The sequence below is a fragment of the Erithacus rubecula genome, assembly GCF_903797595.1.
Source record: "Erithacus rubecula genome assembly, chromosome: 3".
NCBI classification, from domain to species: Eukaryota; Metazoa; Chordata; class Aves; order Passeriformes; family Muscicapidae; genus Erithacus; species Erithacus rubecula.
This window is the reverse complement of record NC_136689.1, coordinates 20,206,338-20,222,251: the sequence shown is the minus strand read 5'-3', so window position 1 is coordinate 20,222,251 and position 15,914 is coordinate 20,206,338. Positions and strand designations below refer to the sequence as shown.

General features: G+C 40.7%; 1 protein-coding gene across 2 annotated transcripts in view; it reads right to left on the bottom strand.

Annotated features, from left to right (window-relative positions):
* Positions 1 to 10,130, bottom strand: part of ITGA8 (integrin subunit alpha 8) — a 111,049-nt gene extending 100,919 nt beyond the window's left edge. The window contains exons 1-2 of one of the 2 annotated variants that reach the window (XM_079301705.1): positions 9,815 to 10,130; positions 9,553 to 9,677 (exon numbers count right to left, since the gene is read on the bottom strand). In XM_079301705.1, coding sequence (XP_079157831.1) covers positions 9,553 to 9,677; positions 9,815 to 9,999 — 310 coding nt within the window. In that variant the 5' untranslated portion in view covers positions 10,000 to 10,130. The remainder of the gene's footprint in view (positions 1 to 9,552; positions 9,678 to 9,814) is intronic. The other variant, XM_079301706.1, reaches the window with a different exon arrangement.
* Positions 10,131 to 15,914: the final 5,784 nt, after the last annotated feature.

The window sequence follows — 15,914 nt, the reverse complement described above, 5'->3', positions numbered from 1 at the left end:
AGTCAGACCCTTTCAGACTTTAAATGGTTGGGTTTTTTTCTTTTTTTTAATGCTCCAACAGATCTGAATATGATCAATGTCCACAGATGGTATCTTGATAGAAACAAAGTTTTTGAAGCTTGAAAATCAGCCATAGCCAGCTTACAGCAGCCAATGCTAGCCTAGCTCTGAGGATACTCATGGCCAGTATTCTAACTTAAAAGGAGCTTACATTTTCAATCAAAACAACATACTTGTCTTTTGGCAAAGTACACCAACAGTTGAAAAGAAGTGAAATTTTAAAACTCAGACAACCTCTTGGAGGATTTATCAAACCACAGCTGAATTTACCAGTAAATCTGCAACTGTACATACACACATGCACAATTCCACCGCATTTGGTGGCATATGGTGTAGTAGGAATCCTTGATCATGTGGCATGGGGTTTTCATTAGAAAATAATTTGAAAAATACAACAGATAAATAATTTTTGTTCAGCATCGTTGCTACACCTATGGAGTCATATTCCCAGTTTCTGAGGTTTTGTCTTAAAATAGAGTTTAGTTTTTTGTATGTAACAACTAATCAGTATTTCAGAATGCTATAAAACATCTACTGCTTTCCATTTAACTTTAGCAAAATAAAGCAATATACACAACTAACTTGTCTGAATACACACAAGCTGTCATTACTGTGCCCTGCTGCAGTTGTCTACTTCTGAGCTATCACCCACTTACATCTCAGGACATGATCTAAACCAGTTCGTTTCCTCCTGAAGCAAAACTTTCAGAAGGTCAGAAGAATCATGGCCTAAAAGTATCGAAAGTGTATATATATAATTTTTTTACCCAGCTGTAAATATCCATTGAGAACCATCTTAGAATCAGACAAAGACCCAGATAAATCCCAATCCAGTTTAAAAAAAAATCTGTATATTCCTCATAACAGCATTATCTAAGCATTACAAAGAGTAGCATGTCTGCATCCTGAAAACACCATTATATGGCAGGAAAATATCTCCCCTTATGCTATTTATGGGCATCTGAGGCCCACAGGCTAAGTCTGTACCTTACCCACAGCTATATTTTTGCACAGAACAAAAACTTGGTGGGAATTCAGGTTGCATTCACATATCATCTTCTCTTCTGGAAGAGAATGTCTGGCCCCTTTTAGGAAGGAGTCCAGGCTATCTTGTATCATGGTATGTGACACTATTGCAAGGATAACAAGAGTACAAGGCAGCAGCTGGGCTGGGCACACAACGCCTCAGCCTGTCCACAGAGAGGTCCAAGGAGTGCCTGAGTACCAGCTGGATTGCTTCAGAGCCAGCCCAGGAGCTGTTCCAGATGGCCAACAGTCTGGATGACTTGCAAATTTGGCTTGAGATGCAGTTCTGGAGTCACTGATAATGATACTGTCTAAGACTGTATTGCAAACTAAGGCCCAGACAATCAGGAGTATGCAAAGAGCAGAGAGATTTATAAATGTAAATATAGATATGAGGACATCTCTAAATTGAATTTCAGCAAACCCAAAACACCTTATTTTCTACTGCAGGAGCCATGCCTCCTATAAATGGTACTGTCCTACAATACAGCTTCAGAAGCAGCTCTGGAGATACACAAACATGATTATTAAAACCAGCATTCCTTCACCCAGTTTTTTAGTTGAGGTACCTCAGGGCTACCAATTGGGAAAAAAAAAAACCCAAAAAACCTCTTACATTGCCAAAACAGTAGTTGGACAAATACAAAAATTTGAGTTCGGACAGCAAGAAGCAAACACATGTTACGAGCAAATGCACAAATTCACTTGTAGGAATTCAAGCCTGAATCTAGAGCAAGTGTCAATGAAAATACTTTTTACAAATACTTTATACAAAATACATTTACACACATTAGAGTAAATTTGGTGCTTTCTACAGGAATTAGTCTCCTCTCAGTCACTAAGTCAGCACATCATAAACAGCTTAACGGACATGAATCAAACATTTCCCTTACCAATATTTAATACTAATTAATAACTGTGTAAGACATGTATGGGGAAACATTAATGGTTACTTAGTGTGATTCATCCAGCTTTTGAAAACTGTAAGTAAAAAATGCAGCATCTTTTACAATTTAAAAATACTCAAATGAAATAAGCAAATCGAGGTGGTGATCATTCAAATGATCTTAGAGGTCTTTCCCAACCTAAATGATTCTGTGATTCTGTAAAAATATTTTAATCAAACTTAAAACACAGGAAAACATTGCTTCTAGTCAAAGCAAAATATCTGTTTATGTAATATACCTGCAACTCTTTCACATACATTTTCACCATTCTGGAATTTTACAAAGTATTATGTGTAAATTATTATGTTTAAATGGGTCTATTTGCTTGTATGTCTTGGATAAACACAGATGTCCATTAACCAGGCATCTGCAGCAGGTTCAGCTACACTCTGCTCTCAGATTTGTGCCTATATCCATGATGGCAAATCCCGTTCAAATACTTATTTTGATATATCTCTGTGTGTATCTATGCACATCCATCACATAAAAAATATAGGTAAAATACAACACATGGATTTCATATATTTGCACATAATTATATATACACGGAGTAGAGGTGAACAGTTATCTAAATCTATCCCTATTTGTACAAAATGTGAATACAAACATATAAAACAAACAAATATTTCCATAAATTTATATAGGTAAATGAAAGTGAATATCCCTGACATCAAGACAACATTTGGAATGTTGTGTACTGTTTTGAGACATCACTACTTGCAGGTGTTTGGCCTAAAGAAGAGAAAGCAAAGGATGATCAATTTGTGCTTCATCCAGTGTTCAATAGGTAGAGAGAAGACAGTGCCAAACTCCCATTTGAGGTAGGCAGCAAAAGGAAAAGGGGCAACAAGACACAAGTTGCAGCAAGGGAATTTCTGAATAAATCTTAAGCACTATAAGAGATTTCCCAGAGAGACAGTGGCTCTCCCTCTCTGGGATGGCTTCAGAAGTTGGCTACAAAAGGCTCTGAGCAACCTCAGTTAACTCTGAAAGCAGCTCTGCTTCATCATCAGTGCTCTGGCTTGCAGAAGAGGAGAGTGAAGGGTCCTGGCATACTTGCTCACATATTCTAGAAGTGAGGGAAACGAGAATCTTGACAATCCTACCACCATATCACTACCATAAGAGTTCAATGATACCACCTGTTTCAAAGCAAAGGTAACTCAGTAACTTTCACAGTCTCATTGACATTAGACCCTCACCAGAGAGACTGAATTCAAATGCAAAGCTAAACACCAGCTATGATCTCGGGAACTAAGCCAAACAATTGCTTTCAATTAATGCTGGGGGGAAAAAGGGACTCTGAAGTGTTGAGAAATAGTAAGGACATGCAAAATGCTGTCATGATGAGAAGAGTTGCTTCTATATTTAGATTTATCTGTTTCTGCAACCATCTATTTTATATCTGGTTTTTACTGCAACTTAGCTGCTATTCATATGAGTCATTTTAATTTAATAGATCATATCTAGAGAGCTTTACTTGGACATTACATGAATCAAAAGAAAAAAACAAATCATCAAACCCAGTAGGATTTTTTCCCCAAATACAATCTGATCAAAAACAAATTAAGACCTCAGGGCTTGAACTAACATAGCTAAGAGTATTTTTTCCTTTCTTTAGATGGGGCTGAGACTCACAAAAGAAACTGATGAGGGTCTATTATAAATCAGAATGCTACCAATGAACCATGACATTCCGGATAAGGTCTTACTGGCATAGAGGACTAAAATGTGTCAACATTTAAAAGTTCTCTTTCAGCAATTTCTCTTGAGATGCAAATTCTGTTTTATAACAGACTTCTAAGTTTTCCCCAGAATCTTACTATCTCCACAGCTAACGATTTTTTCATGTAACTAAAGCTCTCAAGTCCCACAATACATCTTCTCCTTATATAGTACCTGGGTTCTGTTACAATCAGCTCAACTGCTGGCCAGATTAGCTCATGTTTTTTATCAACTGCACACTTGGTCAGACCTGATTTACATCCCCCCTCCTGGCTCCTCTTCAGAGGCTGGTCAGATTTTTTCCCACTAGTTTAGAAAAATATAACCTATTTTAGTAAAACTGGTAGAGTTAACTGATAGCAAAGAAAATACGCCAGTGTGTTCTGGAAATTTAAGAGAAGTAGTATCTGAAATTCTGCCTTTGTGACCTAATTTAAAATAGAGGAACTTGATGTGGCCTATTAAGTATTACAACTAAAATTGACCTTAATAATGAGTTTCCCAAATCTGAACTATTAGCTTTTTACCAGATTTCAAATGCAATAACACACTTTAGGGGTTATTTAAGCCTGCTTCTGTCTGCAAGATACTTTGAATGGTTCAGAGGTTGCCTAGTTAATCAAGAGAGGAGAAAATTTTCTTGATATTGCTCTCCTGCTACCTCTCCTGGCAGCTAAATGGAAGAGCACAAAGCTGAAACAAGGACTTGGTAATTCTACTTCAGTGTTAAGGCAAAAATAGTCATTGTAAACCCATTTCATACAGAAGAAACTGGAAAGAAGTTAGCTTTGTGTAGGTAAGAGAGGAAAGACAGACCACAAGCCTTTAATATGATGCCAACGCTTGTTTCCCTGTCCTCTCATTGGGTTTCAGGGTATCACAGCCTTACACTGCAATGCAACCGGACAACTTCACAAAGCAGGGAAACAAGGGAGAAGAGTCGCTGCCCTTCAATCTGTATTTCCTGGAGTAAGGGGATACTAAAAGCTCTTCCATTATACTTTATCTCAGCTCCCTGCTGCAATGGAGCAGGTTAAAGCCCCCATTGTGCTCTCAGGAGCAGTGCTTTGAGCTTCTTCCCACATCTTGACCCTGGCACACAGATTTAGGGGGCTTTAAAGAAGTGCAAACACAGTACTGCAGAGTCAGTGCTGTATCAACAGCAGGAAACACAGAGTTCCTGAGAAAGCCCCTTCTTGGCTGCAGGCCATATCACTGGCCAACCCATATGGGAATGTCTGGTTACATGACTTGCTTATGGATGGGTCAGCTCAAATCCTACATGACAAAATTTCATCCTCCTTCCCTCCTTTGCCACTCTGTTGCTTGTCAGGAATGCTATTTCATCAACAGGATTAATTATTGCAAGTAAATAACCTCACTGCTTTAGAAATCTCTGGGTTAGTTACCATGAAAAACAGAGATAGGTGGTCTGAGAAATTAGTAACCATTGGGGACAACTTCCTCTAGAGCAATTTCAGTTAGGTGATGTGGCTTTTAGGAATGGGCTGCAGATATTCCTGCATCTCTTTTAACTCTGATTAAGCCATCTTCTCAGCAGGGTAGTTTAGCCCACATACATTTCCATAGTAACACAGGTTATGCAGCTGCCCATAGCACTCAGACCATCTTGGGCATTCTAACACATGCACAGTGCCACAGAGATGATTTCAGCAGTAGTCTTGTTTTTGAGTATCATTGATAGTAGTAGGAAGCCCAGTCTGTGTTTGACAGGTTGAACGGGGCACTCAACAGCAGTCATGAATTTTTTAAAGTTTTTTTGTATTTTTCCCTGGGAATACAGTGTCTACTCTCTCTCCTGATCTTAGCCTCTGAGGAAAAATAAAAAAGAGTAAGGGGGCTTCATAAACTATAAACACTGTTCTTTTGTCATTTAAAGCTTATGTGATCCAAAAAATAAAGTGTAGTGCTGAGTGCTACAGTCTGTGTGGTAAGAGGGAGGTTACCTGCACCTTGCCAGTGACTGGGTGCATCCCTTGCAGTGTCATATTCCTGCTCTACTGGGCAACACTGCAGTTGTGTCCCTCCAGTGTCAGGAGGCCAGATTCAATTAGGCCTGGCACTCATGTTCTCCCTTTGGGACTCTATGGCTCAGGATATAGAATGACATTTTTAAAAATAATACTTTAGTTATTTTAAAAAATAAAAATATATTACTCACATAACTAAATAAACAAGCAAATCCCTTCAGCCAAAGAGCCTTTACAGAACCAAAAATCATCCTATCTCAACACTGAACATCATAAAATTAACCTAAGCAAGACTAAGTTGTTAACTTAGACATCTGCCACTTACTTGGTTCCCTCATATCACTTCCTGAATAAATGCCCCCTCTGTCTAAGGCAATAAACAGTTTAGAAATTCAATAGATTACTTTTTTCTTGCTTCTCTCTCCTCACTCATGAGCCTGTTCATGTTCATCATTACCTCTTAACAAGCCTTAAATGTTGGTGGAGAGAGATTTTGTTCCTTTTTAGTTAACAAGGCCATTCATTAAACACCTCAATGACTGTAAAACACATGATAACTATAAATTACTACAAAGTAACTCTACACTATGATATCAGAAAATGTGCAGAATCTTGACTTTAAGCCATCACAGAATACTAGTCAGTGTCCTCACTGTTTTCATTTGGTAGGACCAAGACAGTAATAGTATTAATACAAATAACACAAAAACATTTGCAAACAAAGGAATCTCACTTGAAATTAGCTGTACTGTTTTTGTGGAAACAGAAGTAATCTGTGTAGTTACATATGAGTCTTACCAGTTAGATGTCCACATAAGATACTTTTTTGTGGCAGTAAAAGCCCAAACATCATCCAAGAGCACATACTGCATGTTCCCTCCTCAAGGGCAAAACACAACTTGCCTTGAATGCAACATACCTGAGCTTCATTTGGGCATCCAGTCCTCAGAAGCAGTAGACATGAGCCCTCATCCTCATATGTAATTTAAGCCACTGTCTTTCAACCTCTTGGATTTGTCAATCTCTTGAATTTTTACACAATAGTGAAAATATTAGTTTCTGTGACATGAAGTAATTTCATATTGAATGTTGGATATAGTATATGTGAGTCTGCTTGACTTTAACAAATTCTGTAGAATTTAGAAGTCCTCCCCACTGAACTTTTGAGGCTGAAAAATGCTGATTTAGCAAATTCTGTATTCACTTGTTGGTTCACACTGCCTTTCTTTCCAGTTCTTTTGAGTTCCACTCACTTTTTACTTCTGAACTTTATTAAGAACGCTCTCAATTACTCAGTAGTTTTGTTTCTTTTATTATGCTTTGCTAATCTAATTGAAACAGATATTATTTAGTTAGAGTCAAGAAGAAAGAATTGAAAAATGGAAGCTTTGTATAAAAAATGCATCAAAATGAAAACTTTCAGCTCTGAAGCTGCCTCTGTAGTTCTTCTGTTTTGTTTCAGAAAACATTCTCAAAGCTTCACAAGACTTTTAAAGATCTCCTACAAGGCATGAAGCATTAATCTTTAATATTAAAGTTGCTACAACTGAAATTCTAGTCTTCTAACAACTTTTGAGTATTTTTGATTTGGAAGAAAGAATAATCTTGTGGTAAAGGCACTGGAAGAAGAAGAAAAAGCTCCCAGTTCAGTAACCAGTATCATCAACAACTTTTTGTATGATCTTTGACAACCCAGACTGACTTGTTTCTGTTTATTAAAATAAATATTAAAAATTGAAATAGCAACATTTATGAGTGATGTTGTAAAAGTCATAATGAGTACAAGATGCCTGTTCAGGAGCCATGAACTGAAAATACCCCACTTATTTACCAAGTACTATCTAAGTCCCAGCAGGAACAACAGCTAAAGGCTTCAAAAGGAACTTTGTGTGACAGACTATTTGAAATAGTTTCACCTAGGACAGAGCTCATGTGGACTACTCTGCTTGGGAGAATAGTGGAAAAGAAGAAAAACTTGGTTATGTAAATAATGGGTTTGGGAGAGAAAAAATGGCATGCAATATACATCCAGAAATCAGCAAGAGGAGTTGTCTAAAGAATGTTGGAGATGGCCTTTCTGTTGCTGGCAGTGAAGAACAGGGTGTGGTACAAGCAAACCTTCCCAGGGTCCTTGTCTACAGGACATGGCTGAGTTTTGCAAAATGCCACCTTTACTGCCCTCGGGACTGGAAATAGACAGGGACAGCACTGCTAAACCTGCCTGTGCTGCCATCCCTCCATAAGGACAGTGCATCTCTGCCTACACCACCGTCGCCCTCTGGCTTAACTGCAGCTGCCTAAAAGTCAGGATGCTGTCTAGAGAGCACAACCATCTCTGGAAGACTGAATGAACTGCTCCTTGGAGATTCCAAACTGAACAGTTGTTTACAGTCCAAAGCCTTATTGATACTCTTACTCCTCAGTTTGTTTATGCCTTTATTCCATAGTACCTTCAAAAGGACATCTCTGTGAAGACTATGGAGTTATCCCAAGTTTCCCACAAGAAAGTCAGATGTCCTTCTAGGTTTCATCATTAATTTTTTATAAATTTTTCAAAACTACTCTTCAAAAAATGTGATGGAATTTTCCTTTGGTCGGTAAATTTTCTATTCAAACTTGAAATTATTTTGTATAGATAATACATTCCACTTCTGTTACATGAACTAACTAATGATAAGATGGGAAATACATGAATATTTCCTCTGTTTCCTGGTTTTATTTTACATATGTACACTCAGGACATATTACAATTAATGTACATACTGTCTATATATATTTCCATTTATAACCAGATGCTGTATATAATTTTACCTGCCCCAGTAGCCATATATACACACATGAGCTATCACTTACTCAGTTTTGAAGAATGCTCAGCAAGATGGGACAGTCATCCTGATCAGCATTCCCAGACACTAACACAGCAATAAGATGTGGGTGGCTGGAGTTGGGAGCAGTGAAGAACTTCACTGCTTATTTGCTACAGTTAAGTGAACTCTTCTAATTTAACTTCTGCTTTCAGAAAAAAGAAAACCAAAAGAATTGTATTTTGTTCTCATTTCAATAAACCACAAATATTAAGATGAAATATATAACCCAAAGAACAGTAACTTTTGCTTAATGGTCAAACTGTCAAAGTCTGCCTAAATAAAGGAATTGGTTTTAAAGTCCCTGCAAACACTAGGTTTAAATTATTTTCAAGACCTATGAAGAGACAACAGAAAACATAAACAGCTTGAATTGTTTAAAACGTGTGTTCACTCTAATTAAATAAGAAACATCTGTCTTGGGATTTTAGAAGTGGATACAATCTATCCACATTGTGCCTAAATCGGTTTGCATCTAGCTTCAGTATTCTGAAACAAAATTCTTGCTTTCTGAATAGAATTAACTAAGCATGCCACCCGAGGCACTTCATCCATCAGAAGAGACAGAAATTCCCTCGTTGAAAATGCCAGCAAAGACTAGAAATCCATGGATCAGAGAAGTGTGAGACAAGGCTTTTGGGGCTTTGCCTTCTGAACATGCAAAATCATTTTCAAAAGCAGGAATCTGCCACAAATACCTTTCACTAAAGAAGGAGAAAAAGGCAGTTATTAAGATGAACTACTGATTCTGGAGGCGACAATCCTGTTATTTCTCTTCATTAAACCCTTCCCTGCAAGAACACATGCATTCAGACTCCCAGGAGCGGGATTTCTATCGGAGCGCAGATGCTGGGATCCAAGCGACCCAAGCGCAGGGACGGCGGAGGAGCCGCGGGGGTCCCGGGCACGGCGGCGCGACACTCGCCGTCCCGCACTTACTGGTGCTGTCGAAGGGGATCTGCCTGCACGGGGCGGCGGGCCAGGCGCAGTAATACACCGCGCCTCCTTCCACGATGTCCGGCTGCGTGGTGTTGGCTTTGGGAGCTCCCACCAGGACGCTGACCCTGCGGAGCACAGCGGGAGGTCAGCGGGCGATGGGGACAGGCGGGCGCTGTCGCCCCGCCGCCCTTCGCCCGCCGCCTTCCCGCAGCGCTCCCCGCCCGGGCGGCCCGGCCCCGCCACCCCCGGCGGCGGCACTCACGTGCTGGGGTCGGGGATGTAGAAGTCCACCGAGTACCCGAAGTAGCTGCCCGGGGGCCCGCTGTACACCGTCAGCTTCTCCTCGTCCAGGTTGAAAGCCACCAGCGCCGGCGCCCAGAGCAGCGCTGACAGGAGGAGCAGCGGGTGCTGCCAGCGGCGGGGCCGCCCGCGGCTGAGGGGGAGCATCCTCGCCGCCTCCGCAGCCGGCTCTCGCTGGCGCAGCGGAGCGGAGCGCAGTTGTGCGGCGGCCGTGCGGTGCGGAGCGGGGCGGAGAGGTGCGGCGGCGGTGCGGGACGGAGGGAGAGGTGCGGAGCGGGGCGGAGAGGTGCGGCGGCGGTGCGGGACGGAGGGAGAGGTGCGGAGCGGGGCGGAGAGGTGCGGCGGCGGTGCGGGACGGAGGGAGAGGTGCGGAGCGGGGCGGAGAGGTGCGGTCCGGCCGCCGCCGTGCGCGGGCGGGGGGCGGCGCGGGAGGCTCGGCCCCGCTCGGCCCCGCTCGCCCCCCGGGGGAGGCGCGCTCGGGCGCCCCCTGGCGGCGGCGGGGCCGGGCCGCGCCCCGGCCGCGGGCACCGAGCACCGAGCGCGGGGGCTCCGCCGGGAACCTGCCAAAACCCCGCCGAACCGGGACACCCCCTCACCCAGACACAGCTACCCATGGCTGCCGGGCGGCCCTCGTGAGCGGGGGGAGATGGCGGAGTGTGGGCTGCTGGTTTCGAGCTGAATTTCTCTCGACTTGCATCATTTTCAAGGGTTTGAACTGAAGAGCCTGATGCTTGAAAATCTCTTTTAGGAAACTGAAGTGCATTGAAAAAATGTAAACCTCCATCAGATTGTTATTTGGTTGCTCGGCGTGACCATTATTAAACATACACCAAGGAAACCCAGCGACGAAAAAATCCCTTGTAACCACAGAAAAGATGTAGAGCCGGGCAGGGAGTTGAGAACGCGAGAGAAGATGCAATTCCTGAAGATTTCCCTGCGAGTGCTTGTCTGCGTGAAGCGTTAATGAGCCGAAGGGGGCACCTCGCATGGCGCAGAGCAGAGCCTTTAGCACAGCCCCATGCAGGCGCAGGTGTGCCGCTTTTCCCACAGAAATAACCAGTTCAACGTGCAACGTAAAGGGAACGGTGCTTTTAGAAAAGCTCCTCTAGTAATTTCTTCGTAAAAGTATTTTAAAAGGATGGGGCTGTGTAACTCCTGTCTTGAACTGTTCTGCCCCTGCAAGCTCCACCACAGAGTTGTCCTGGCTTTGTTAGGAATGTATAGAAAAACCTGAGTGCCTGAAGTGCTCCCTTCCCTGAGTGCGGCATCACACCCACATCTTGAGGGGACAGCATCATTAGTATCTTTTTCTGGCCAACGCAAAAGTTGGAAGAAAAGGAGAAACATTTTATTTTCCATGTAATAAACTCTGTAACAACAAGGAAAAAGATTTGGTTTTCAGCATTTATAAAGCAGATATGTCCAAAACAGAATCAGAAAAAGATCGAAAGAATACAGAACTTATTTATAAACATGCTACATTAGATCTACGAAGGAAAGCAGTTGAGAGCAGTTTGTTTTGTTGTGAGGTTCAGGTTACTTTACTTTTGTGTTTGTTTTATTTTAAGTGCTTTATGGCAAGATTATTCAGATAAGACTGACATTCCTTTTCACAAAAATAGAACCGTGTGTTTATTTCCAGCGTTAACTATGTGACCCTTAGCTGTCCCCACAGGCTTGTAATATCCCTTAATTCTGCTTTCTTTATATTTATGCCAAATTTACTTGCTAAAGAGTGAAACTGTGTCATCATTGACACCATTTTATTATTTTACATTGTACAAGTATCTCTTAGATATCTCACCAGTAATGAATGCAGAAGTGAGGTACTTCTGAATGACTTTAGGATTAACACATACTCTTAAAAGTCATGCAGTTTTAAGGCAACTGAAGGCATTTAGAAGTTGTGTTGCATTATGGGAAATGATGATGATAATAATAGGGAAAATAGGATAATAATAATAAATAATAATAATGCTCCTTTTTAGCACAGCATCCAGTTCCAAGGCTGAGTGTCACAAATGTAGTTTCTGGGGCTCAGAGAGCTGCTCAGCCTGCAGACCACAGCACTGGCACTCAGAAGTGAGAAGGCAGCACATTATGGTGCTGTAGCTATTTTGTACTGATCCATCAAAAACAGTTAAAATTCAGTAATTAGCACAGCTGGAGATAGGTGAGTGTTCACACAAATAAAGCTGAGGAAGCACAAGCAAGAGCACAGACAGTTCTCATGTAGTCCCCTTGCACCTGCCTTTCTGTTAGAAATACACGTCACCTAACCTGGTTGTTTTGAACTAAATTTTAAAAAGTAAAAAAGTGCTTCAAGTTGCTATTAGTACTAAAACCTGTAGGAAGGCAGGGCAGCATGAAAAGAACTCTAAGATCCTTTTACCTCCATAGTGTTAACCTACAGCAGTACACCACCACCCCCCTCTTCACCCTTTTCATTTTCTCTCTATAGAGACATATGTACGTAGGATATTCCAAATCCATTCAAAGAGATAAACAAAAGAAACATAATGTGCGTTTCTAAGGATTTGCAGTGTTTCCCTAAACAAGCTGGACCTGTTCTGATCACTAGAAGCTTATTTCACATCTTGCTTTCCTTGAACTTAAGGATATTTGAAGTGCACATTGATCTGCACTGCGTAAGAGACAAGCAGATTCCCCAGTTGCTGGCAGACTGAAGCGTGCACTTTAGCATACCTGTGGTCTGATACATTTGCTCCTTTGAATATCTAACTAGAAAATTTAAATAGGTTCTAGGGCCACACCTGGAGTTGGGACAGAGCTTTTATATGAACATTTAGCCAAGATTCTAAAAATCATTATCTACTTTACAGAATAAATGGAAGGCCAGATGTGGGATTAAGCAATTTATGAAGAAAATGTAAGATTTATGGTGTGAAGTTCTACAGCTAATATTATGTGCAGATGGTGATGTTAGTATGTGATTATAGTGTTACCAAACTTAAAAATTGATGAGTCCAATCTTTTATGGAAAGTTCTGCTGAGGTGAAACTTAAATATTAATATTTTGTAGGAGGCTCCATTATCAGAGCATTTAAAGTTATTTATCCCATTATTTAGTAATGAACCTGCTAGCAGAGGAACACGTATTTCAAAGAATTGTATGGACTTTTAACATAAATCTTACCAAAATTAGTGACAAATTAACTGTTAAATCTTTTCAAAATATGGCAGTACAGAAGCTGAAATGTCCAATTCCCACAGTTGTTTCAGTTGTTTCCTAGTTCTGTTTCTCTAGGCCAGAAGCCTTCTCCTGAGCTGTAGTTGGAGCAACTACATAGATGGCATTTTGTATTGATTATTGTGTCACAGGAGGAAAAAATGAGGACATGACCATGCATTACAAAGAGAGTGAGTTTGTGGGATCTGAGTCCAGGATGACATGCTGACAAAAGATGCTCAGCATTCCTCTTTGAACCTTTGTGAACACTGTGTAAGTTAAAAAAATCTTAGCAGAATTAATTCCTACACAAAAAAAGTTAAAGCTAATTTTAGATTGATAGATGATTTAATCTGCTCAATCAAAGCATACAGTCTACAGAAAAATCAGTTCCAAGAGATCTCCTGGAAATACTGATTTTTCATTAGTTATAAGTACTAACTAGTTCAATCACATGAAATCAATATACAGCAGTCTAATGAGCCAATCCACCATGCTGGTGAAAGCAGAGACTTTGTGTGTGAGATCCCAAAGGATGGAATGCCACAGAGGAAACTGTGGATGCACTGCTCCCCCTGCACCTCTGGCTATCCCCAGCAGCAGAGCTGCAGCACGGGGCTGGCACAGCTCTGGGAAGCTGAAGGTGCTCTCTGGAACATGCTGGATATTTGGTGCTGAGCAGCCTTGCTTGCAAGCAGGAGCATCCAGAGAAGCTGTCCAAGCCTGACTGCAGACACTCATCTAGCTGGACAGCAAATTAGTGCATTGCACTAAGGGAGGTTCTTGTTTCTGCCTGGGAACCGATGTGCAGATCCACTCCTCTTCCCCAATGGATTTTGACTCCACACTTGCCTGCTCCATCAAGGCCCATATTGGGCTTCTCTGACCTAAACTCATTCACACAAGAACTGAAGAGATAAGAGAAAGCAGACAGAACCAGGTAAGTATAAATTGTAGCTGTCTGAAGGAACAAAACTTCAACAAAGGTATCCAAAAACCAAAACGCCCAGCATACACTTAAGTGATTCACTGTTTTAAAGGACCCTTTGTAGGGATTCTGACAAGGATATTTATATTTGGCTTTGTACTGGCTGCTTGCCTTTAACAGTTCAGACTTCAACAAAGCAAATATGTATTTGTTAGCTTTCAGCCTTCAAGTATAACTCACCTGGGCTAATAGGAAGCACTAGAAGTAGTCTTTCCATTATTTACTTAGATAACTTATTTGGAGCTGTCTGACTGTGAACCTCAGTATACATTGAAGTGGGAATAATTTCTTTTACTATTTATCCAGCAGTTGACCCCAGGACCCTTTCCACCCACCTCTTTCTTATGAAAGTGAATTTAGAGCAAAAAGACACCAACGTGCATGTCAACAATTTTCTGTCTCAAAGGGTTTGGAGACATGGGAAGGAAAAGCCAGTTTTCCAGACCAGCTGTCCAACGTCCTGCCAACTGCACCATGTTGTCAGCTAGGACAGTAGTTGCCTCCCAGAAGATACTGACCTTTCCTTGGCAATTAAAATTCAACAACTCTGCAATACGTAAAAACTCCTAGAGTATTAATCAAAATGTCATTTAATTGCATATTTAGCTCACAATCTTTCTTACAGTTAGCATTATCAATTTGCTCTGGTTATTTACAGCATGTATTTAATTCCATAGAGTACTCTGATTTTATTGGCTAGGCTTCAGTTTGCAAACTGTAATATACACTTACAAACACAGGCAGCACTTAGAGAACAACCTGTATATAGGTTTCTAGACATTTTTCAATGAAAGAAAATGAAATGTAGCAAACATTAATGTCCTGCATATTTTAAGTCTGCCATCTAAATAACCACATTCTTTTAAGGGACAAAAAGAGAATTTCCATAAAGGCAGAATGTCTCCTATCTTGCTCATCACAGAAGAAAGGCCAGAAAAGTTCACTTGGCTGAGACTCTCAGATGAGCTGCCTAAATGCCATAAAGCACTGTTAGTTAGCCTCTGTAATCCAAAAATAAGTGAAGTAAACCAGAGTCCAGGCCTCTAACAACTAGGCAATATGAAAGAAAAAAGACACAGGAATGAGGGTTCTTATATCACACCATCATCAGCTAATGTCTGTAGAGTACAGCAGAAGTTCTAATCCAGACTAATGCTTAAAGACAGATCTCACATGAGCTGGGCTTCTATTTTTTTTTTTTTCCCTGTGAGATAGAACATCAATTTTATGAGAGTGGGCTAGAAAAAAGATACATATTCTAATGGATTCAAGCTATGATTCAGTGCAAGATCTGGTGTGAGATACTCTAGTACAAGCCAAGGACAGACACCAGAATTCAAGAGGAAGAGCAAGAAAAGTGAATTTTGCCCTTCCAAGGTCAGTGGAAGTGTAAAGACATCTATCTTAAATCTGTAAAACCAGCTAAAACAAATACCTATTAGGCTTGAGTATTTTTCAAAAAGTTCCACACTTGACAAGTAGATTCTCTTAATTTATCTAGATTTTTCAGCAGTAATACCACTGTTGCACAAGTTTTTCATGTCAAGCCCACACTGCAAGACAGAATACTTGTGTTCCAAGTAAAGTGAGTCCTAAGACAAATTAAGGAATCTTTTCAAATCACTGTTATCTGCAAAGGAATTATTATTTTTCAGAAAAAGAAATCTACAAAAATAGTCTCTTAATACTAAGATACTCTGCTGTCAGTCTACAATAAGGAATGGTCATAGTAATTCTGGAAGTTACGAAATTACCTTTTGGTATGGGCTTTTTCTCCCTCAAGATGCATTCAACTTAAAAGCTGACATTTCTTAATCTGTGATCCCTTTTCAGTATCTCAGAGAACCACCAAACAAGTCCAAGTAAACCAAACTTTAAATAATA